This window comes from Camellia sinensis, chromosome 4, assembly GCF_055761805.1.
Source record: "Camellia sinensis isolate YWXY chromosome 4, ASM5576180v1, whole genome shotgun sequence".
Taxonomy (NCBI): Eukaryota; Viridiplantae; Streptophyta; class Magnoliopsida; order Ericales; family Theaceae; genus Camellia; species Camellia sinensis.
The window spans coordinates 96137707-96162084 of record NC_138964.1 but is presented as its reverse complement, the minus strand read 5'-3'; the positions used below and the strand labels follow the sequence as shown (position 1 = coordinate 96162084).

Below are 24378 nucleotides of genomic sequence, written 5' to 3'. Positions count from 1 at the left end.
AGATGTTGGGTGCACTTGGCGAGTTTGACTTGCTTCTGAGTGAATCAGTTGAGTCTACGGCCTTGTTTTCTGTTGTTGTACAGCCTACACTTGTGACCCGAGTGTTAGAGGCACAGAGAGGTGACCTTGAGGTAGAATCCCTCCGAGAGAAGATCTCAAATGGGAAGGTTGAGAAGGGTTTGACGGTGTACCCCGACCTGAGTGTGAGATACCGAGACCGTTTGTTTGTGTCGGAGTCTTGCCGAGAGGAAGTACTCCGAGAGTTCCATCATTCACGTCTTGCGGTGCATCCGGGAGGCACTAAGATGTATCGGGATTTGGGTCGCCAGTTTTGGTGACGGAGTATGAAGAGAGATGTGGCTGTTTTCGTGTCTAAGTGCCTTACTTATCAACAAGTGAAGGCCGAGCATCAGAGGCCAGCGGGTTTGTTGCAACCCTTGCCTATTGCAGAGTGGAAGTGGGAGCATGTCACTATGGACTTCGTTGTAGGTCTTCTGAGGACTCAGCGGGATAGTGATGCCATTTGGGTGGTTGTAGACCGGTTGACTAAGTCAACGCACTTCATTCCTATGCGCGTGAGAGATTCGGTAAATCATCTCGCTGACTTGTATATTCGGGACATAGTGAGATTGCACGGGGCCCCAGTGACGATCGTCTCAGATAGAGATTCTCGTTTTACTGCTAGGTTGTGGCAGAGTTTGCAGAGTGCCTTGGGCACTAAGTTGACCTTCAGTACGGCTTATCATCCTCAGACTGACGGGCAGCCCGAGCGTACTATTCAGATCCTTGAGGATATGCTTCGAGGTTGTGTCCTTGACTTTAGTGGGACGTGGAAGAGGCACTTGCCCTTGGTGGAGTTTGCCTACAATAACAGTTTTTAGTCTAGCATCGGTATGGCACCGTTTGAGGCCTTGTATGGCCGACCGTGTAGGTCTCCAGTGTGTTGGGCCGAGGTGGGTGATGCACCTTTGTTGGGTCTGGAGTTGGTTAAGGAGACGACGGAGAAAGTTGAGCTTATCCATAGGAGGCTTGTTACAGCCCAGAGTCGCCAAAAGAGTTATGCCGACCGTAGGAGGAGGCCTTTGGCGTTTGAGGTAGGTGATCATGTCTTCTTGAAAATATCACCTAGGCGAGGTTTGATGAGGTTTGGGAAGAGTGGGAAGTTATCCCCTCAGTTTATCGGTCCCTTTGAGATCCTTGAGAAGATTGGGGAGGTTGCTTATCGTTTAGCTTTACCACCACAGTTGTCCGGAGTGCATGACGTGCTTCATGTGAGTACGCTTCGGAAGTATGAGCTGGATCCGTCCCATGTGTTAGATTGGACCGACTTGGAGGTAGATGAGGATGCCTCGTATGAGGAGAGATCGGTTCGGGTCTTGGATAGGCGGGATCAAGTCCTGCGTGGCAAGACCATTCCTTTGGTGAAGGTTTTGTGGAAACATCACGGAGTGGAGGAAGCTACCTGGTTGTCCTTTTACTGTTCTGTTGTATTCCGGACTGAGTTCCGTGGAGTTGGTAATTGTATCTATCTTGTTGTCATCCTTTAATTCTATTTGTTCGGGTTTTAGGATGTATTGGGCAGAGTTGTTACAGGTTGGTTCGGCTTTGGTTTCAATTCTTTGTTGCCCAGTTTTTAGGAGGTCCGCTCGAGCGAGTCTTCTTGCGCTCGAGTGGAGATAGCACGCTCCCAGTATTTTGGTGCTCTGTAGAACTTCCGCAAGCATGTTTTTCACGCTCGAGCGGGTTTCTTTACGCTCGAGCGGTGGAGCTCGTGCGGATAGTACTTTTTGGTGTAAGTTCTGGGAGGGGGAAATCTACACTTGAACGGACTGGTTTTCGCGCTCGAGCGGATGTACTTTATTCTTGTGTCTTGGCGCTCGAGCGGCCCTTATTGCGCACGAGCGGGCCTAGTTTTTTGTTCTTGACGCTCGAGCGTTGTGTTCTCCGCTCGAGCGGGAATGTCGTATATCAGTTCGCAGCTAGGCGTTTTAAATTCACTTTTTACTTTCTCTCTCTCTCTCTTACTTTCTAAAAAGCTATTTTGAGAGTTCCTCTCTCTAGAAACTCCCTTCTCTCTAGGGTTTGATCTAGTTAGAGTGTTTCATTTTCCTTCGGCCTTTGTAAAAGTTGGGTTGATCGTCGAGGGCTATCCATTGATCTGAGAATATTGAGTTTTGGAGCACGTTGAGTTTCTTCACCTTCTTTCCTTGAGCTCCGAATTTGAGGTAGGGATTCCTACTCACTCTTATGGTCTTTGACATAGATTTTTGGTCGTTTTGATAAAGTGTTGAAGTTGGGTAAATTTTGGGACTTAGGGTTTCAAAATGTTAAAAGAGGATTTGTTATTTTGAGTCTAAAATGTGTATTGTGGGTTCAAAATAATGATATCGTTGTTAGTTGTTGATATTTAGACCATTGGGTCAATATTTGGAAATCGGGTGGAAAACCTTAATTTTGGGAAAATTGTGACTTTATGGAATTGAGTTGGAAATAATGAAATTGGTGCATTATATGGTTGAATAGTGGAGTTAGATTTATTAATCGCTCACTTTTGAAAACATTGATATTTTATCTGTTGGAGCTTTTATTATCTGTTTAGAAATAATTACTTGGGCTACCGGTGGAGGGTAGTTTTGATTGTTGTAGACAATGCATGATGATTAGGCAAACTAAAACTAATCAATTGGAAATCTCATAGAGTGTGACGGTTGATAGAATACATTAACGTTATGTATTGATTGATTGTGTCTATGACCTTTGTGTATATACGTTGTGTGTGTGAGAGGAGATAGGGGATATACTCCACGGTTTAGGGGAAGAAAGGGAATGGACCTCTAAACCGGATGTTGTTTGGGAGGAGATAGAGGATGGACTCCACTGATACAGCTCATATGGTTGTCAGATAATGTGTTGATATAGCTCATATGCTTATCTTTGGAAGTGTTGATACAGCTCATATGCTTATCTTTGGAAGTGTTGATATAGCTAATATGCATATCTGTTGAAATGTGGATACAGCTTGTATGCTTATCTGTTGAGATGTTGATACAACTAGTATGTTTATCTATTGTAAAATGGGAAACGTTTAATATGAGTCACTGTCTCATATAAGTGATTGGCCAGGTTCTGAGCCGTTGATATAAATTGTGAAATTGATAAGAAATGGAAATTGAAATGAAACATGAACATAGAGGTCATGAAATGGAAATGGGTTATGAATTGATTTATGGAAATTGAACATTTATCAATTGCTAATGTCTTAGTTATTGCTCATACTGTGTTTAGCATATCTCCACTGGGCGTTGGCTCACCCTTTATGGGACATTATTTTCAGGTACAGGTAGTATGCCACCTCCAAGGACATAGCTTGGATGATGATGAGAGTTGAAGACTCTTTTGTTTATTTTGTTTGTATTACATGTATATCAAGCCAAGGGCTATTTTGTATAGAGTTAGTACTCTTCTTTTGTGTAACCAGGTGTTGACTTGGAAAGCTGTAAGCCCATAGGGCATTTGCTTTTGTTGTTAACATGTAATACAGTTGTAAGAATTACTCTGATGAATAGAAATTGTTGGTTTCTTTTATATCAATGCATGTCTAAAGTGGTGGGTTTTATGTATTTTTTTGACGACGTTACACAATGAGCTAGCTTTATCTATGAGCAGAAGAAGACTGATCGTGGTCGTTGGATGTCCAATCCTGATCACCAAAAATTCTACCCAACTTTGATGCATGTATGTATGTATATTAACAACAATAATGAGAATCAAATCAAGAAAAAGCATTAGCTTCAGTTTCTGCATGAACGAGGGTAGCATAGATACCATTAACGTGGGAAGCAGCCATGAGAGTGTCATGGCTTCCATACTCGGCAACGGCACCATCTTTGACAACAGCAATGAGATTGGCTTCCCTTATGGTGGAAAGCCTGTGTGCCACTACCATTGTTGTTGCCTGCTTTGAAACCTTCTTCAGTGCATCTTGTATGTGCTTCTCTGATTCCAAGTCCAATGCACTGCTAGCTTCATCCAGTAGTAGAATTTTGGATTTCTTCAGTATAGCCCTTGCTATTGCTATCCTCTGTTTCTGCCCACCAGACAGTTGCACCCCACTCTGACCAACCTGTGTGTCATATCCTTGTGGCAGCCCACTTATGAACTTGTGAATGTAAGCGTCCTTAGCTGCTTCTTCAATCTCAGCCCAGGATGCATTTGGGTTTGCAAATGCAATATTGTCTCTTATGGTCCCAGCAAATAGTGCTGGCTCTTGACCCACCAATGCTATTTGGGTCCTCAGCCACTTGAGATTAAGATCCCTCAAATCCATCCCACCCATCAGTACCTTCCCTTGATTTGGATCGTAAAATCTCTGCACCATCCATATCACTGTTGATTTTCCTGACCCACTTCCTCCTACCAGTGCTACCATACTTCCACTTTTGACCTTCAAACAGAAGTCCTTTAACACAATCACCTCTGGCCTAGATGGGTATGCAAATGTTACCATCTTGAATTCCACATCAAATGGCTTCTTCGACCTTTCAATCGTCCTCCCCCCATTTTGGCTATCATTATTACTACTATTATTATTATTGCCTATCAACGGTATACGCTTAATTATATCCAAAACACTAGGTATTGCAGTTGCAGCCATGGAAGTATCTGGGGCAAGGCCAGCTAGTTGTCCAACTGAAAATGAGCTCAGAACAAGTATTAGGAAAATCTTATATACCTCCCCGAAGTTTGTGTGGCCTTGTTTTACGAGGCGAGCTCCAAACCAGAGTGTCATAGTATATGCTCCATACATGGCACCTTGAGAGAACCCAAGGGCTAACCCAAGAATTTGTGACCTTCTAATCGATGTTTTCAGAGGCTCTGATAAAGCTCGATCAAAGGATTGAACTATCTGTTCTTGTGTTGAAAATGTTGTCACTGTTCTTATATTTGAAACTGCACCTGCAGCAATGTTGCTAGCTTTGGCATAAGAATTGTTATCTAACTTAGGGCCAACATTGACAATGAGATTGAAATAGCTTGCCCCGAGCGTTAATGGAGTGAGAGCAGCAGCCAAGAGTGTTAATCTCCATTCCAGACGAAATGAAATGCCAAGGCCAACAGTTGCTGAACTCAAACCCATTAGTAAAACAGAGAAACGATCCCCGAGGGCAGACCGGAAACTAACACAATCGATGGAAAGCCTTGAAACAAGTATTCCAGTCGAATTCTCCTCAAAATCAAACCAACCTGGTTCTTGTTTTAATATAGCTCGGAATAAGAAATCCCTGACCCTCTTGGTGAGCTTTGTACCGGCCCAGCCACAGAAACCTTGCTGGCCTGTCATGGAGATGATGCAACCAAAGCCAAGCCCAACTAGTACCAAACAGAGTTTACCAACATCTCTTTTCATATGTTTTGTGTTTGTGTCGAAGTAAACTTGAAGGGCTTGGCCTAGAACTAAGGGAAAGATGGAGAGGATTGCACCGGCAAAAATGCCCAAGATGAACCCACATAACAGCATGACAACCTCTGGTTTCTGCAATTTCCATATCTCAGAGAGCCTGAATTTCCTGGGTTTCTGAACTTCTGCTTCTTCGTCCTCGTCGTCATCGTCCACTTCTTGCATGGATTTCAAGTAGTCGGACTTGGAGATTTCATATACGTGCTTTGCTCTCGATGACGCATCATGAACCGATTTCTCATCCACCGAGAAGTCTGTATTCTTCTTTTTGTTATGTTTCTGAGAAGAATCATTTTGGTTTGATGACAATGGTTTTGGCATGGGTTTTGAAACTGACTCAGAAGCTAGCTTGACAAGGTTGTAGTACGCCCCGAATTGTTCCATGAGCTGGACATGGTCGCCAATCTCAACAACGGAGCCGCCATCAAGAACAACAATGGTGTGAGCATGTCTTACAGTTGCCAACCTATGAGCAATGACAATGGTGGTTCTGCCCATGGAGATCTTGTCAATGGCCTGTTGCACCACCGATTCAGACTCCGTATCTAAGGCACTTGTGGGCTCATCTAATAGAAGAATTCTAGGGTCTTTGATCATCGCTCGAGCAAGTGCTATCCGCTGCTTTTGGCCACCTGACAATTGGGTTCCTCTATCTCCAACCTGCCAAGCCCAAACCAAAGAGATGGGTAAGGTTTCTACATATATGCAGTTTGATATGAGAGAGAGAGAGAGAGAGAGAGAGAGAGAGAGAGAGAGAGAGACACCTGGGTATCATAGCCCCATGGAAGGCTACAGATGAAGTTGTGGGCATTGGCAGCAATACAAGCTGCAGTAGCCTCTTTCTTGGTGGCATTCTCTTTACCCATCATCACATTTTCTATTATGGTAGAGCCAAACAGAGCGGGCTCCTGACCCACCATAGCTATCTGACTTCTCAACCACTTCACTTGTAGACTCCTTAAATCATGTCCATCCAAGTTTATCAACCCTGCCAAAATTATTTTGAAACTCCAACTGTCAAGCACCTAGATACTCGCGAAAACATGTATATACTTGAGAGGGAGGGAGAGAAAGAGAGGGAGACACAGACATAATTTACTTAGATTACCGTTGATAGGATCATAAAATCTCTCTATAAGAGCAAAAATGGTGGACTTCCCTCCTCCACTAACACCAACCAATGCGACAGTCTTTGAAGATGGAATTACTAGATTGAGAGAGCGGAGAATTTGAGCTGTAGGACGAGATGGGTAAGCAAAAGTGACATTCTTGAACTCAATCTTTCCACGTACACTTAAGAGCCTCCTCCCCGCCGTGCTGTAGGGATCAATGTCTGGAACTCTGTCTATGATTTCAAACACTCTGCTAGCTGCTACAGTTCCTTGTGCAAACTGCGCAAAATATGACAATGACAATGCCAAGCCCCTGCACAAGAAATTTTTACAAATCTGCTAAGAACGAATTTCGTTTATGCACACGATGGATGGATGGATGGATGGATGGGTAGAGAGAGAGAGAGAGAGAGAGAGAGAGAGAGAGAGAGAGAGAGATCACTAGTACCTCCCCCCTACATTGACACCAAAGAAACATGCAATGGCTGCACCTCCAGTGATCTCTTTTCTAGCAACCAAGATAGATCCATACCAGAAAGCCAATGCCCATGTCGAATACGTGACTAAATATATAACTCCCATTCCTGCACCCTTGGCAAATCCAATCTTCGCCCCAAAGGGCACTGCTTTCTCCAACATTCCTGCATATCTTGAAGCCAATTGATCCTCTGCTACAAAAGACAATACTGTTCTAATCGAACTGATGGCTTGCTCTGCAACGCTACCAGCTTTCCTATAAGAAACCTGGGAAAAAGAAAGCACCAATTTTATTTTATTTTTTCATGAATTAGGCGATGCTGGCAGAACCAGAAAAATACTGGGCACAAATAAATTTAACTATTAAATTTGTTCTGTTTTGAGGGGAAACAACAGCCTTCTTACCTCCTCTCTTGTAGTTAGACCAACATACACAGCCTTATAGACGATACCACATAACATTGTTAATGGGGTGACTGCCAAAACTGCCAGAGAAATCTTCCACGACCTCAGAAAGCCAACCGTGTAACCACATATGAAAGTGAATATATGATGGATGAAATGTGCCATCTGTCATAAGGAATATAATAATAAAACGTGTTAAATATATTTTGAAATTGATTTGTAGGTCTAATTTACAAAAACAATCAGGCAAGCATTTCTTTTTTTGGGTGAATACAGGCAAGCATTTCAATGCATTCAAATTATATGATTGGTGGGATTGCATTCAACTCATTTGGGAAGTTGGCTATTTTAATAGACTATTTTAGTAGGCTAAAATTTGTGTGTTCGGTAAGATAGTTAGATTTTTTTGTAGTTGGATGTGATGTTTGTGAGAGAAAAAAGTGAAATGATTATCGGTTTAATGTGATATTTTGTCTTATTGGCTATTTTAAGCATATTTTGACTTTTTGTGGATTTTAACCCCAAAAAAAAAGCTAAAACCCAACTTGCCAAATAGGGCCTTAGTAACTCAACGATAGTCAGGTCATTTAGGAGATGATCAAAAGAAAAGTATTCAGCTGAAGTCACTACTGTTTAGACCTTCATTTTTTCTTTTCTTATCCAGGAAACCTCACATCATCTACATACAATAAAAGACAAGCACCATTTAGAGCCAAATTCTCTCGAGTTGTTCTTTTTATTTATTTATTTTTAAAAGAGGTGAAATCTATATGAAAAATGACCAGAAGAAGAAGAAGAAGAAGAAGAAGAAGAAGAGATCAAGTATAAAATTTGAAGGATAACCTTCTCCCCCATCACTTCTTGAATTTGTGCAACATCACTTGATATTCCATGCATAATATCACCAGTACTTGTTTGTGTGTCAAAAAATCCAACATCCTGTCGCAACACTGCTCGTAGATATTCTGTTCTAATCCGATGAGCTGATCGTTCCCCAATCATTCTCCAGCAAGTGATCTCTGCCAATTCATGGATGATGATGATGATAATAATAATAATAATAATAATAATAATAATAATAATAATAATAATAATAATAATAATGTCACTGAACAAAATTTCCAGAATAAAACTTTTGCAGTCTAAAAAGTGAAACACAGAAAGAGAGTTTTCTGCTTGCTTACCCATGTATGCTCCAACCACAACTATTGCTGCTAATCCGGTCATAAGAAGACATATCTGAATAAATATTAATGTCAAAACAAAACTATATTAACACTCTTCACCATTCAAATCCAATTTATTTAGATTTTATATTTTAACTGTAAATTTATTGACAGATTCTCTAATGACCATTCGCTGAATCCTTGGTCTGTAAGAAAGTTCTAGCTATGACTCTTGTCTTAATCTAGAAATATATATAAATATTAGTTACAAAACTCTTTTACCTTTTCCACTTCCTTCATCATCTGATTGTTGTCATTGTTTGGTCCTCTGGCAATCTTGTTTACAAAATTACCGAAAAGAAACGAGTACCAAGGAAGAGATCCTCCATTTATTAGAGCTCCCAAACAGCCCAATATCACCAAAAGTATATCAAACTTGGTTGAATACTTGAACAAGCTAAGTAGCCCAACAGACTGCGGTGGCTCTGCATCATCCACATCATCATCATCATCTTCTTCATCGTATTGGTATGAAGACTCCCCATTAATATTAATGTTGCCATGATCATGCAGACGAGGATGATGATGATCATCCATATCGTCCTGATCAGTTTCATTGTCATCCACATAAGCATGTGAAACAGAGAACCAACGTGGATCGTGACGTTGGTAATGGTGGCGATTTGACTCAGCCTCAATTATAATTTTATCCTCTGTGGTGTTATTACAATCAATCCTAAGCTCATCCTTGTCAGCCAAAGGATCACTGTGTCCAGCACTTGCACTTCCCTCCTTAATCGTCAACAAGCTTGAAAACGTGGGTGAAAACTTAGGTGAAAGTTTAGGGGACTTACTATGTTGGCCAGAAGCAGAACTGTAATTCCTTGGAACAAGCGAGTGTGAGTGTGAGTTTTCATTATAACTCTGCAGCTCAAGTCTCCCAGTTCCCGATGGTGGTAGTGCACTGTAGCCATAGCCAGAATAAGAATGTTCAGAGTAGGAGATGGAGGAATTAGCGAAGCTGTGGTTCTGAAAGCCACCACCACCACGGGAAGTACGAGAAAGGTAATAGTCATTCGCTGATCGACGGAATATCCGACTGGAAGGGGTAGTGGTGGTGGTGGCAGCCGCCCATGGAGAGAGTGCTGCACCAAGATTGAGGTTGCGATTGTGGCGCCAGCCGGTTGGCTCGAACTGCCAAGAGAGCTCACCTTGCCATGACCTGTCATCGTCGGAGGCGAATGGGGTGGCCGGAGTAGTAGGGTTCCGAGGTGGCCTGCTTGGAGTAGGATAGTGAGAGAAGTTGTAGGAGCTGGATGCCGTAAAAGACTCGGATTGCAGGTGTCCGAATCTGTTGCTTGTACTAGTGCTGTTGGTTGTTGGGTGGCGATGGCGGTGGCGGTAGCGGTTGCGGTGGTCTTGGCTGGAGGATGAGTAATCGATCATTTCGAAGGAGTCAGCCATGAATATGATAAAATGAAAATGTATATTATTAATTACTTGTTCATTCTAAAATGGAAATGGATGTTGCAACTTACAAATCAATAAATGTGTGTGAGAGAGAGATATGGAAAGGGTGAGGCCTTCCTTTATGTTTGTTTGTGAGAGTAGATTCAGGGAATGAGAATAGCTAATTATTAAGCTACTATCCAAGGCAAGGATTTTTAATTCTATTAGTTAAAAATGATATATAAATTTACTTTTTTAAACTTATTTAGTTAATAATTAAAGAAGATAAAAAAAAAGTATTACATTTAAAATTTTAATTAATTGTCACATTATTAAATTTAAAAATCAAATATAATTTTTTATTTTAAATAGCAATGCACTTACGAGTTTCTTACCCTTCTTAACTACTTCGATTAATCCGCCTTTTTTATTTATTTTATCTTATTTTAAAACCATACTATATACAACTTTGGTGTATGAACAGCTGTGCAATATAAACAGAATAGCTGTAAGATTTTTGTGAATGTGCACCCGTGTCTTTGTTGCATTTTTCTTGTGCTTATTTTCACAACAACAACAACAACATATATATATATATATATATACACTACTAACACTACAAGAAAAGTTGCCTATTGCAACGTTTCTTTTATGGCGTTTATGAAAAACGCCATTATAGATTAGTTAAATACAACGTTTTCAAAACGCTGTCTCTCATCTCGGTAATATGGCGCCGCTTGGGTCAATTTGTTGACACCGTTCAATACTCCGTCCATTTCAAAAACGTCTCTCACTCTCACTCGCACTTTTCCACAATCCAAACTCTTTCTCTCTCACTCAGAAACCCATTCGATTTGAAGCTCAGAAACCCTCATTCTCACTGATCAGCTCTCACTCTCGCTCGATTTCAAACAAACTCACACGATTTCAAACACACACGATTTCAAACACTCTCTCACTTGATTTCAAACAAACTTGCTCGATTTCAAAACTTGTTGCAGATTTTGAAAGCCACCAGATTTGCGCTTCTCTTCCGATTTTGGTTCTCCTCTCTTTCGATTTTGTGAGTTTCGATTTCGATCCTTTGGTCAATCCAGATTTTGAAGAATGTATACATTGGAACTGATATCTTGCATGTTTTGTTGCTGCTCTGTTTTGTTGCAGATCATATATTGGAACTGAACATTGGAACTGAGTTTCGATTTTGAAGATTTTGCTCAATCGGTCACTCAGATTTGTAAGTTTTTATTATATATGATATATATATATATATATATATAACACAAAATCATCGAGTACATCATCCAGATCTCGCTCATGGGTGAACAATACATATATACATGTATATGTGCTCTCTCTGATATTGTGTTTATTGTTTTGGTTCTATATATATACATGACCTGTATGTGTGACTGCTTGTTTAGGTTCTTTGGATGATTTTTAGTTGTCAACTTATTTTGGATATTTTTCTTTTACACTGCTATAAAGGTTTATTTTCTCAATTAGGGAAAATTATTTAGGGATATTAGGTTTAGTTGATTAGAAATGTGTTGTTGTCTTCACAATTCATATTTTAGTATTAGATATCCCTCTAGTGTCTATGCTATAACCCTATTGAAATCATCATTTGTGTGTGTGCCACTCCTGGCTTTTTCACACTTGATGAGAATTGGAACATTTTGATGTGTAAAATTTGTCTTAGCTCAGAAGAAAAGAAAAAGTAATTATGCTTGCTTTTGTAATCAGTGTTAGAGAGGTGTGAATGGATTGAAGAAAGATATATAAGTTTTTTCGCTTTTGTTAATTTTGGTAGGATTTCTGCACCATGTTTTGAGGGGTCAAATTTTTTTTTTGTCTGAATTTTTCATGGAATACTATTTTGAACTGTTATTGGATGATATTTTCTTTGTTACTGGTTTGAACTGCTATAATCGTCACTTTGAGTAGCCTTCATGGCTCTTTTTTGCACCTGACGATAATTCATATATTTAACTGTGTAAACTTTGTCTTAGATGTAGAGCAAAGCCTTGCAATCAGCAATTGTAAGTGAGGAATGCTGATGGTGGATATGATGGAGGGGAAGCTTTAGAGATTACTGTGTATGATTATTGTACCAAACACCATAACATTGAACTTACTGTGTACCAAACACCATAACATTAAACTTTGTCTTTGTTTACGTTTTGTTTGACACTGTTTTGTTGGTTAATTTGTTGCTCATTTTTGACTGTTTGATACTGATCAAGCAATGTGAGTTTGTGAACAGGTGACGTGCTGTCAGGGACATGGTCAGATGGGATCCACTATTCAGGTGTGATGGAGGAATGGTTTGGGCAACAATGGTGGGACAAACGTTCCGTCCTACTGCTTCTCACAACCATCGTTGTTTTTGCTCCTCTTATTTCATTCAAACGCCTTGGTGAGTCTTTGAATAGTGTCTCTGTTTATATATATGTATAACCTTTTTTAATTTTACTTAATGTGAAGATAAAAGGCAAAATTCAGTTATCTGTGTCTCTAGTAAGCATGGCTTAGGTAGTTTAGGTGAGTCTTTGAATAGTGTCTCTGTTTATATATATGTATAACCTTTGACAACAGGAGATTCTTCTCAGTAACAGTGGCTCTCATGGGTTTCATTTTTCTGGGAGCCAATTTTGTGCCTAGCATATGGGATGCCTTCCAGTTCACTGGTGCCACAGCTACTGTCTCCGTTGGATTCATTTTTCCAGCTGCTGTTGCTCTTAGGTGAGTCACAATGATTATAGTTACTTTACTTGCAAGTTGCCACATTTAGCAATAGTCCATTCCAAGAAATGTGAACATGCTTCGTTGTATTTCAGATCCATAATGGTCCAAAAAAATAAAATTTGCTGGTTTAAGGTTCAGACTAACAGTATCAGGTAGTCGCTGTTTTGGCAGGTTGCAATTTGAGACTTGTAGGCTACTAGATATGATTGGGCTGTAGGGCCAATTGGTGCCTCTGGAAGCTCATGCTCATTTTTTTTTTTCCTTGTTTGTATACATATTTATGTTGCTTTTTATTGACAATGAATACTATGGCCTTTGTTGTATTTCATTAGGTTTGTCCTATTCATTTGCACTCGCGTTTGTCCGAATTCCTTGATGTTGCCAGTAAGCAGCTGGTAAGTAGAATGGATTTCTGATTTTTGAGATCCTTCTGATAGTCTTATTATTTCATAGATTTACTTATACAAACTTTCTACAGAGCATCCCTAAGCTGAAGGAAACTATTTCTGTAGCAAACAATGCATGTTGAGCAATTGGAGAATTAGCGGTTAAGGTAGTTCCACCTCCCCATTTGCATCAGAATGAATCTAGATAATATTGCATTTTCATGCACCATTCTCTGTTCTTCAACTAGCTAATTCTGGCTTAAAACAATTGTGACACGCATTGAAATGTGGGTTCTTTTTATGACTTCCAATTTTGCATGGTTCTCAATTTTTTTGGGCATAATTCTAATTTCTGATTTGATCTTTATGTTTCATATCATTTTGTGTATTGACTGGAAAAACATCATTAATGTTCATTTTGTTTTAAAATGAGGAAAATTATTAATCCATGACCCTAAAACAAGAGATGTCAAAGATGTTTGTCTTCATAGTTGATCTTCTTGATTTTGTGCTTGAATATATTAAAAGTATGTAACATGAAGAATGATCCTGTTATTTAGCAGGGGCAACTTAATTGAAAAAAAGGCAAGGTCCAGTTACTTTGTACATGCTACATGTCCTAAAACTGAGCGGGATGTAAATCTGTGAGCCTGGACATGATCCTTTTCCTCATGCCATACATCTGAAATTTCTGCCAACTTTATAGTTCATTTTTAGAATGCCAATTAAATTTGCTTCAAGTAGCTTCTTGACATGGTGAAAGTTGTGTTATCCGGACAATAAAGCTACATATTCATTTCACTTCTGATACTCTTATTACAGTCTTTGACGCTTGGAAATGTTATGTGGTTCACAAATTGTTTGTAGGAATGACAGTATTTTTTGCCAAAAAATCTAGTGAATTGCACAAGTAAAATTTGATGATCAGAGAGCTTATTTATTTATGTGTGTATGTTTATTCTTTTTAAAATCTATCTGCTGTGTACTTACATTTGACACACATTTTGATACCTCCCTTTTTTTTTTCAAAAATTATTTTTATTTCTTCCCCTTTTCCTATGTCCATATATCTTATGGAGTCAATAGTTTGAACAAAATAAATTTCAAAATGTTAAATTATTCTATGTTTTGGCATTGCTGGCTAGCTTAACTGGTAAAGTCTCTTGGCAGTTGTACCAAAGACCTAGTTTGAATAATGCCTTCATCTGGGTTGGGGAGGTCTACCGAAAAAAGGAAAAAAATAGTGCAGTGACCATGTTCAGTCTATTTATTTTGCATGCTAACATGAGTTGTGTTGAGGTTTCATTTGATTGCTAAGCATCTCATTTCTTTCATGTCTATGTTTATTATTTGGGGCATGTGTTTCTTGTTGGTTTCCTTTTTGAATCAATAGTAAATGGGGTGCACAAATTTATCAACAATGCCCTTTCCTAGACTAGAAGTATTTTGACATTTTGTAAACTAATAATTTCAGGTTCGTCAAGAAATTTCTCCAATAGTGATGACAGTCATTTCTTTCTTGATCCCGATTCTTCAACATGCTGAGGTGATTGTTTCTTTGCTATTTCCAGTCATGCATGTGTATGCGTGCACACACTTGTGGGCATGGGTGTATGTTTCAGACTGTTATCTCTAATTAGTTACATTTCTTGATGTTGAGCAGGAGCTCAATAAGTCACTTATAGAAAATAGTGCTACAACGCTTGGTCGAGTTGCCTGGGTTTGTCCAGGGGTTGTATCACCACACATGGTGCATTGTCTTAGGAGTTTTTGAGTTGTTTGGGAAAAGATTGAAAGCTGGAGAAGGGGGTGGGATGGAAAACTTATGTTTGGGTCCCATATTATAGTGACAGGTTTATTTAGTTGCATCTCTATTGATGGTTAATAAGAGGGGATCCCTGCCAACCACACAACTATATTGACTTTGTCCGATCTCTCTCTCTGCAGATTATTGGAAAAGGTGCTTCATATATGTGTCTGTATTTGATGCACACTACTCTTTACATGTAACATGACATTTTTTTATTTTTCTATATGATGAAATTTAGAGAACAGAAATGTAGCCTTCAGTTTTTTGTTCTTTGATTGGAAGATGACATTGAAATAATAGAAATTCTTTAGGGGCCCAAATTGCTATTCATTTATGTGCCTCATGGTATTCTAGTTTTGCGCTGGGCAACACACACAACAACAACAACAACAACAACAACAAAAAAAAAAAAAAAAAAAAAAGGTGGCGTTTTTTCAAAAACGCCACTAAATGACGTCATACATTAGTCTGACGGAAGTTATAACCGGAGTCAAAGATTTTGCGGCGTTTTATAAAACGCCATCTAATGTTTTTAGCGACGTTTTTCAAACGTCGTAGAGCTATTGCGACGGCCGTATCAACGGCGTAAATATTAAACGTCATTGTACCTTTTTACGGCGTTTTTCAAGCTTTTAGCGGCGTTTTTAAAACGCCACTAAAACTCCAATTTCCTGTAGTGTAAAGAAAGGGCCTTTTGAGTCGGTTTTTTGAGTCGGCAAATTTTACTGTCGCAAAAGGTAGCCTTTTTGAGACGGCACAGAGTTACCGACTCAAATACCAAACCTTTAGCGTCGGCACCGTTGGCCGACACAAAAAATTAATATTTTATAGCATTATTTGAGTCGGCATAGACCTTTTGAGTCGGCAAATTTGTGCCGACGCAAAAATTTAGACCTTTTTGTGTCGGCAACTGATGCCGTAGCAAAAAAAAAAAATTTATAGCCAAGATATATATATATATATATATTTACTTGATTATATTTAATAAATATATTTATTTATACATATACTTTTATATTAATATTGAGTGTATATACTATAAATAATATATATCTCGTTTAATATCTGAAAGAGGTATGGTGGTGAAGTGGATTTAGTGCGGTGACCTCAGGTCAAATTGTCCAAATGGTGTGTGGTCGAAACTTGGGAGCCTCAATGAGAAAATTATGAGTTAAATTTTTTAAAACGTTTAACCACTTTTTGAGTCGGCAATCTACCGTCTCAAAAAATTAAAACTTTTTGCGTCGGCAGATTGCCGACTCAAAAACTTTTTGCGACCCTACCATTTTCGTCCCTTGAGTTGCCGTCAAAACGCCGTCGCAAAAAGTTTTTGCGTCGGCAAATACGCTATTTGCGACGGTACGCTGCCGACTCAAAAGCCCTGTTTTCTAATAGTGATATATATATTTGCTAGGGAATAATACTAATGTTAAGAATACAAATTAGTATATCAATTAACATACCAATAAAATGCAATGTTAGGTGAGACCCATGTTAAGTAATGGAGTCCACATGTATGTCTTGTGTTTTAGTTAATATAGCGATCCCGGTTGTCCTTTTACTATTCTGTTGTATTCTAGACTCGGTTCCGTGGAATTGGTAGTTGTATCTATCTTGTTGTCGTCCTTTAATTCCATTTGCTTGAGTTATAGGATGTGTTGGGCTTGTTTCGAACAGGTGGGTTGAACCTTGGTCTGAAATCTTGTTGCCAGGTTTTTGGTCGTTCCGCTCGAGCGGACCTTTTTGCGCTCGAGCGGAGATTGCACACTCCCAGTTTTTCATGTCCCTGCAAAACTTCTGCAGGTGTGAATTTTACGCTCGAGCGGATTTCTTTACGCTCGAGCGGTCGCCCTCGAGCGGGTACCCTGGCGCTCGAGCGGATAGTACTTTTTGGTGAAATTTCTGGGAGGGGGAAATCCACGCTTGAGCGGACTGGTTTTCGCGCTCGAGCGGATGTACTTTAATCTTGTGTCTTGGCGCTCGAGCGGGCCTTCTTGCGCTCGAGCGTACATAGTTTTTGTTCTTGACGCTCGAGCGTTGTGTTCTCCGCTCGAGCAGGAATGTCGTATATCAGTTGGCAGCTGGGCATTTTAAAATCACTTTTTACATTCTCTCTCTCTCTCTCTCTTACTTTCTAAAAAGCTATTTTGAGAGCTCCTCTCTCTAGAAACTTCCTTCTCTCTAGGGTTTGATCTAGTTAGAGTGTCTCTCTATCCTCCGACCTTTGTAAAAAGTGTGTTGATCGTCAAAGGCTTCGTTTTGATCCGAGAATCGTGGTGTTTGGAGCATTTTCACTTTCTTCTCCTTCCCCATTTGAGCTCTAACTTCGAGGTAGGGATATCCTACTCCTTCTCATGAATTTTGTCTTTGATTTTTAGCATTTTGATGAGTTAGGGTTAGTGGGTAATTTTGAGAAAGTTTGGGCCTTTGTGTAATTTAACAAAAGTTGGGGTTTTGTTTATATGGACTTGTATGCATGTTTGGCATAGAGAAATGAGATCAATATTGGTTTATCGGTAAAAAATGGAACCTTGGGGTTGTGATGTTAATTATGAGAAATGCTCTAATTACATTGACAAATTAATTGGGGTAATTAATTTGAAGGAAAGAAGAATTAAATCGAAAATGTTGGAATTGGATGTGTATGGGATTAAAGGGTGTAGTTTGATTTGTTCATAGCTCACCTAGTTGGAATGTTGATTATATATCCATTTGGTGCATTTATTTTCAGTATAGAAATAACTGCTTTGGGCTATCGGTGGAGAATAGTCTTGATTGTTGTAGATACTGCATGATGATTAGGCAAGCTAAAACTAATCGACTAAGTATGCTATTGAATATAACAACTGGAATAATACATTAATTCTATGTATTGATTGAATGTATATGACCTATGTTTATATACATGTGTTGTGTGGGAGGAGATAGGGGATGGACCTCTAAACCGGATTTTGTGTGACATTGATACAGCACTACAATGTGTATCAAGTGTTGATTATGGAAGTGTTTGAATTGATTCAATATAGCACTAAAATGTATATCGTTATCAATTGTAAAGTATAGAAGTGATTCTATGTTATGTTGATACAGCACCGAAATGTGTGTCTTTCGCAAAAATATAGGAATGGTTTAAGTGTTATTGATACAGCATTAAAATGTGTATCCCTCAGAAATTTTGAAAATGTTTTTAAGATGAGTCTAAATCTCATTAAGTTATTTGGGTAGGTGTTGAGCCATGGTTTCAAACTCAAAGTTGGAAAAGGTATGAGAAATGAAATGTAACATAAACTTAATGTCATGAAATCGAAATGTGATATATGTGGATGTATCTGTGTTGACCATCTATCAACTGCTAATCTTTTAGTCATTGTTCATGGCTGGTTTAGTGTATTTCTACTGGGCTGTGGCTCACCCTTTATGGGACATCATTTTCAGGTACAGGTAGCATGCCACCTTCAAGGACATAGCTTGGGAGGCTAGAGGCAGACAGATTGTTTTTTTTACTTTCTTTTGATGTATTACATGTAAATTCAAGCCAAGGGCTTAATATGTATTGAGTTAGCACTCTTCTTTTGTAACCAAGTGTTAACTTGGAAAGCTGTAAGCCCGTAGGGCATTTGCTTTTGTTGTTAACATGTAATATTTTTGTAAGGAACTACTCTGATGAATAGAAAAATATTTATCTTTTATACCAATGCATGTCTATGTTGTTGGGTTTTAATGTTATTATTTTGAGGGCGTTACAACTTGGTATCAGAGCGTACCGGTTCGAATACTTTGGGTACGTGGGAAGTGATTAGTATCACAATGGGTTTGTCTCGCTTGTTAGAGACTTATGCGTGACATTATGTGTTTATTTGATAACATGTTTATGTGACTACTTGGGTATGGGATTTAGTTTCTAGGATGTTGATTGGATTCTAGGGTTTCTGTGAGTCTTGTTAGAAAAGCACTTGATCAATGTTGTTTCTAACCGGAACTCTAGTAACGCCTCGGAACTGTCATTATCCGGAAATGAAATTCGTAAGTGCTTATGTGTTTATGTGGAGTGAATTACAGTTATCTATGTATTAGGACGCGAGTGTTTAGTTTTGGCACACTTATGAATGTGCTGACGTTCTTCGTTACCTTTATTAGGATGTCAGGACGAGTAAGTGGTAGACATGGCAGACGTGGTAAGCAGGAGATGCCTTTACCGGATGATATTCCGGCACAGCAGGAGGGGGTTAGCCAGGCCAATGTGGCTGAGCCAGCAGGTCAGGAGGCTATGTGCGCTTTAGCCCGAGGGATAGCCGATGCTTTGAGGGAGTCTGTGGGTATTTTCCGAGCTGAGAATCCAGTTCAGGCTCCAGTTCAGTCCCAGGTTGTTGAGGCAGACCTTCTTGAAAAGGGAGTTCTTCCGGTCTAACCCGGACGAGTTTATTGGGAATCCGTAGGAGCCACTGAAGGCTGACGAGTGGTTAGAGCAGATGAGTAAGACATTCGAGATGCTTGGCATCGAGGATGGAGCGTTGAAAGTGACCTTGGCATCCTTCCAGCTTAAAGGGGGTGTGGGTCAGTGGTGGAAGTACATGAGGGGCCGTATTGCTGGCACGTGGGAGGCTTTTGTGGAGGCTCTTCAGGAGAAGTATTTATCTCCAGCAGTCAGGGAGAAGCTGAGAGACCAATTCTGTCAGCTTTTGCAGTTGAGTTCTTCAGTAGCCGAGTATGAGGCTGCTTTCACTAGCTTGTCCAGGTTTGCACCTGAACTTGTGGCGTCCGAGGAACGCCGCTGTATTGAGTTCGAGAAGAGGTTGAGGCGCGGCCTCAAGATGAGGGTTGGAGGTTCGATGATCCGAGATTATGGGCGTTTGGTTGATGCTGCAGCCCATATGGAGATCATGATGCAGTAAGAGGAGGGACAGAGAGGCTCCAAGAGGAGCCAAGATGGTCAGGGTGATGGCAGGAGACAGAGGAGTGCAAACCCTCAGCAATCTCAGGGGGGTGTTGCTAGATCGACCATTCCGGTGCCGAGTGCAAGCTTAGGGAGAGGTAATCAGGGGGAGTTCACCTGTTACAAATGTGGTCAGTTGGGCCACAAGGCTTCAGTTTGCCCATAGAGGGGAGGAGGTCAGAGAGCTGCTTCTTCTTCTGCTAGACTGCAGAGCCAGAGTCAGGGTAGGGGTCAGTCCTTGTCTTGTTATCAGTGTGGTCAGCCTGGGCACCTGAAGAGGTTTTGCCCACAGTTGAGTGCCACTTCGGGCGCGTCTGGTTCTAAGAAGACGCAGGGTTTTCAGCCAGCTCAGTCTGTGCAGGCCTCGAGGGCCAATCATGGGGATCGTCCCAGTCTGTGCAGCAGTTGTTTGCTCCGAGGGGTGAGCAGTTGGATCAGGGGCCTACAGGGCGCGTGTATGCTGTTACCACGCAGGACCTAGTACCGGCTCCATCAGTAGTGAGAAGTACCTTTCTGTTTTGCAACTCGGTTGCTAGTGTATTGATTGATACGGGTGCATCTCATTCTTTTGTATCTGCTGCATTTGTATCTGTTTTGGAATTGGAGTTGGCACAGTTAGCATCTGCTATATGTGTAGTATCGCCGATTGGTGGTGAGTTGATCTTGAAACAAGGTGTTAGGGGTTGTGATATAGAGGTCGCCGACCATAGGCTTCCTTTTCCTTTTGTTGTCATGCCCATGAAGGGTTTTGATGTTATTTTGGGTATGGACTGGCTATCGTCATACCGGGCTGTTATTGATTGCTACCGCCAGAGGGTCACAGTTTGTACCTTGAGCGGGGAGTGTTTCCATTTCTTGGGGGATCGGGTTGGTAGTGTGTTGCCACCGATGTATGATCCGCGAAGGCGGAATGAGCTTAGTGGTCTACTTGCTAGCTTTATGAGTGGTGAGTGTGATGAGACCCAGATTGTAATGCTGATGGTGGTTTGTGAGTATTCGGATGTTTTTCCCGAGGATCTCGTTAGTTTGCCACCTCACCGAGAGATAGAGTTCTCTATAGATTTAGTGCCCGGCACAGCGCCGATTTCTATGGCACCTTATCGTTTTGCCCCAGCCGAGTTGAGTGAGTTGAAGATTCAGCTCCAGGAATTGCTAGATAAGGGTTTTCTTCGCCCTAGCGTTTCGCCGTGGGGAGCACCGGCCCTCTTTCCTAAAAAGAAAGATGGTGCCTTGAGACTGTGTATAGACTACCGGAAGTTGAATCGGGCTACGGTCAAGAATAAGTACCCTATGCCCCGTATAGATGATTTATTTGACCAGTTGAAGGGTTCCCGTTGTTTCTCTAAGATAGACTTGAGATCGGGTTACCACCAGTTGAGGGTCAGGGATGAGGATATTCCGGACGGCATTCCGTACACGATATGGCTATTATGAGTTTCTGGTAATGCCATTCGGGCTTACCAATGCACCGGCAGTCTTTTATGGACTTGATGAACCGGATCTTCCGGGAATTCTTGGATCAATTTGTAGTCGTTTTCGTGGACGACATTCTGATCTATTCGCCTTCTGAGGAGGAGCACGAGGAACACTTGAGAGTGGTGCTTGAGTTGCTTAGAGCCCATAGGCTGTATGCCAAGTTTGGGAAGTGTGAGTTCTGGCTAGGAGAGGTCAAATTTTTAGGCCATGTGGTATCCGGGGAAGGGGTGTTTGTTGATACATCCAAGGTAGAGGCAGTGCAAGATTGGGCACAGCCTAAGAGCATTTTTGAGAACTGCAGTTTCCTGAGATTAACTGGGTATTACCGCCGATTTGTGAAGGATTTCTCCAGGTTAGCTTCGCCGTTGACTAGGCTGACTCGGAAGGGAGTTAAATTTGTATGTAGTGAGACTTGCGAAAAGTCGTTCCAAGAGTTGAAAGTTAGATTGACCACCACTTCGGTCTTGATTATTCCGGAGAGAGGGTTGGGGTATGCAGTTTATTGTGACGCCTCACGAGAGGGTTTGGGTTGTGTGTTGATGCAAGAGGGGAAAGTGGTAGCTTATGGCTCATGTCAGTTGAAAAAACACGAGAAGAATTACCCTACACACGACCTAGAGTTAGCAGCAGTGATCCTTGCCTTGAAGATTTGGAGGCACTACCTTTATGGTGAGAAGTTTGAGGTATTCTCGGACCACAAGAGTTTGAAGTATCTGTTTACACAAAGAGACTTGAATTTGAGGCAAAGGAGATGGATGGAGTTCATTGAGGACTATGATTTTGAGTTGCACTATCACCCGGGAAAGGCCAATGTTGTGGCCGATGCCCTTAGTAGGAAATCCATTAGTGATGTAGCTTGTATAGCCATCCGGGAATGGGAGATGTTGGGTGCACTTGGCGAATTCGATTTGCTACTGGGCGAATCCGTTGAGGCTGCGGCCTTGTTTTCTGTTGTTGCACAGCCTACACTTATGACCCGAGTATTAGAAGCACAGAGAGGTGACCTTGAGGTAGAGTTCTTCCGAGAAAAGATCTCCAGTGGGAAGGTTGATAAGGGTTTGACAGTGTATCCCGACCTGAGTGTGAGATACCGAGACCGTTTGTTTGTGCCGGAGTCGTGCCGAGAGGAAGTACTCCGAGAGTTCCATCATTCACGTCTTGCGGTGCATCCGGGAGGCACTAAGATGTATCGGGATTTGGGTCGCCAGTTTTGGTGGCGGGATATGAAGAGAGATGTGGCTGTTTTTGTATCGAAGTGCCTCACTTGTTAACAAGTGAAGGCCGAGCATCAGAGGCCTGTAGGTTTGTTGCAACCCTTGCCTATTGCCGAGTGAAAGTAGGAGCATGTCACTATGGACTTCGTTGTAGGTCTTCCGAGGACTCAGCGGCGTAGTGATACCATTTGGGTGGTTGTAGACCGGTTGACTAAGTCGGCGCATTTCATTCCCATGCGCGTGAGAGATTCGGTAGATCATCTCGCTGACTTGTATATTCGGGACATAGTGAGATTGCACTGGGTCCCAGTGACGATCGTCTCAGATAGAGATCCTCGTTTTACTGCTAGGTTGTGGCAGAGTTTGTAGAGTGCCTTGGGCACTAAGTTGACCTTTAGTACGGCTTATCATCCTCAGACTGACGGGCAGTCCCAGCGTACTATTCAGATCCTTGAGGATATGCTTCGAAGTTGTGTCCTTGACTTTAGTGGGACGTGGGAGAGGCACTTGCCCTTGATGGAGTTTGCCTACAACAACAGTTTCCAGTCTAGCATCGGTATGGCACCGTTTGAGGCCTTGTATGGCCGACCGTGTAGGTCTCCAGTGTGTTGGGCCGAGGTGGGTGATGCACCTTTGTTGGGTCTGGAGTTGGTTACTGAAACGACGGAGAAAGTTGAACTTATCTGTGGGAGGCTTGTTACAGCCCAGAGTCGCCAAAAGAGTTATGCCGACTGTAGGAGGAGGCCTTTGGCGTTTGAGGTAGGTGATCATGTCTTCTTGAAAATATCACCTAGGCGAGGTTTGATGAGGTTTGGGAAGAGTGGGAAGTTATCCCCTCGGTTTATCGGTCCGTTTGAGATCCTTGAGAGGATTGGGGAGGTCGCTTATCGTTTAGCTTTACCACCGCAGTTGTCCGGAGTGCATGACGTGTTTCATGTGAGTATGCTTCGGAAGTATGAGCCAGATCCATCGCATGTATTGGATTGGACCGACTTAGAGGTTGATGAGGATGCCTCGTATAAAGAGAGACCGGTTCGGGTCTTGGATAAGAGGGATCAAGTCTTGCGAGGCATGACCATTCCCTTGGTAAAGGTTTTGTGGAAACATCATGGAGTGGAGGAAGCCACTTGGGAACGTGAGTTGGAAGTCCGCGAGAAATATCCGGACTTGTTTGTTGATGTATAACCATGCTTTGGTGATTTTGAAATATTATTGAACCTTAAGAGTATTGAATATATCTTAGGTTGTAAAAGATGGTTTATGTTTTGATTTAATGGAAGTGTTTTGAAACTTGCCTCAAAATGGAAGTTTAATGTAACATTGCATATGTTGAATGTATTGTAAAAATGGAAATATATCATGAATACTGAATATGATGTAGAATTGTGGAATGTAATATTGAAATTTGTGAAATTTCAGGGAATGCATAACTATAATGCATGTTATGGAAAAACGTTGTAAAATGCCTCTGGAAAAGAGATGAGATGACCGGCAATGGGTCGAGTTGTTAAAAATTCGCATTTTGATAATGTTGGGAATTGAGAAAATCTTGTTTTTGAAAAAAAAAATTGTATTTAATTTCGGGGACGAAATTCTTTAAGGGGAGGAGGTTATAGTGATCCTGGTTGTCCCTTTACTATTCTGTTGTATTCTGGACTCGGTTCCGTGGAGTTGGTAGTTGTATCTATCTTGTTGTCGTCCTTTAATTCCATTTGCTTGAGTTATAGGATGTGTTGGGCTTGTT

General features: G+C 41.1%; 1 protein-coding gene and 2 long non-coding RNA genes across 4 annotated transcripts; 2 read left to right on the top strand and 1 right to left on the bottom strand.

Annotated features, from left to right (window-relative positions):
- Positions 1-3772: 3772 nt before the first annotated feature.
- On the bottom strand, positions 3773-10082 carry LOC114270898 (ABC transporter B family member 19). The gene is made up of 8 exons (XM_028212522.2): positions 8901-10082; positions 8637-8691; positions 8296-8471; positions 7453-7617; positions 7019-7314; positions 6567-6883; positions 6223-6446; positions 3773-6118 (listed from the first exon to the last, which is right to left on the bottom strand). Exons 1-8 carry the CDS (start codon positions 10080-10082, stop codon positions 3773-3775), a joined length of 4761 nt encoding a protein of 1586 aa, XP_028068323.2.
- Positions 10083-10782: 700 nt separating this feature from the next.
- On the top strand, positions 10783-12445 carry LOC114301557 (uncharacterized). Its single transcript, XR_014365680.1, has 3 exons — positions 10783-11130; positions 11232-11304; positions 12334-12445. It is a non-coding gene; the product is annotated as an uncharacterized LOC114301557 (long non-coding RNA).
- Positions 12446-12660: 215 nt separating this feature from the next.
- Positions 12661-15370, top strand: LOC145823387 (uncharacterized). 2 transcript variants are annotated; one of them, XR_014365679.1, is made up of 6 exons: positions 12661-12812; positions 12908-12967; positions 13148-13210; positions 13294-13368; positions 14676-14747; positions 14865-15370. It is a non-coding gene; the product is annotated as an uncharacterized LOC145823387 (long non-coding RNA). The 2 variants fall into 2 exon arrangements; XR_014365678.1 differs by lacking the exon at positions 12908-12967.
- Positions 15371-24378: the final 9008 nt, after the last annotated feature.

What these genes read in the sequence shown, in the direction of transcription:
- LOC114270898 (XM_028212522.2), bottom strand. Translation starts at nt 10,082, where the DNA reads ATGGCTGACTCCTTCGAAATGATCGATTACTCATCCTCCAGCCAAGAC. An exon ending in TGTGGTTGGAGCATACATGG is followed by an intron (nt 8,472 to 8,636) that starts GTAAGCAAGCAG and finishes ATGAATTGGCAG; the next exon opens with AGATCACTTGCTGGAGAATG. An exon ending in AAGAAGTGATGGGGGAGAAG is followed by an intron (nt 7,618 to 8,295) that starts GTTATCCTTCAA and finishes TCCTTATGACAG; the next exon opens with ATGGCACATTTCATCCATCA.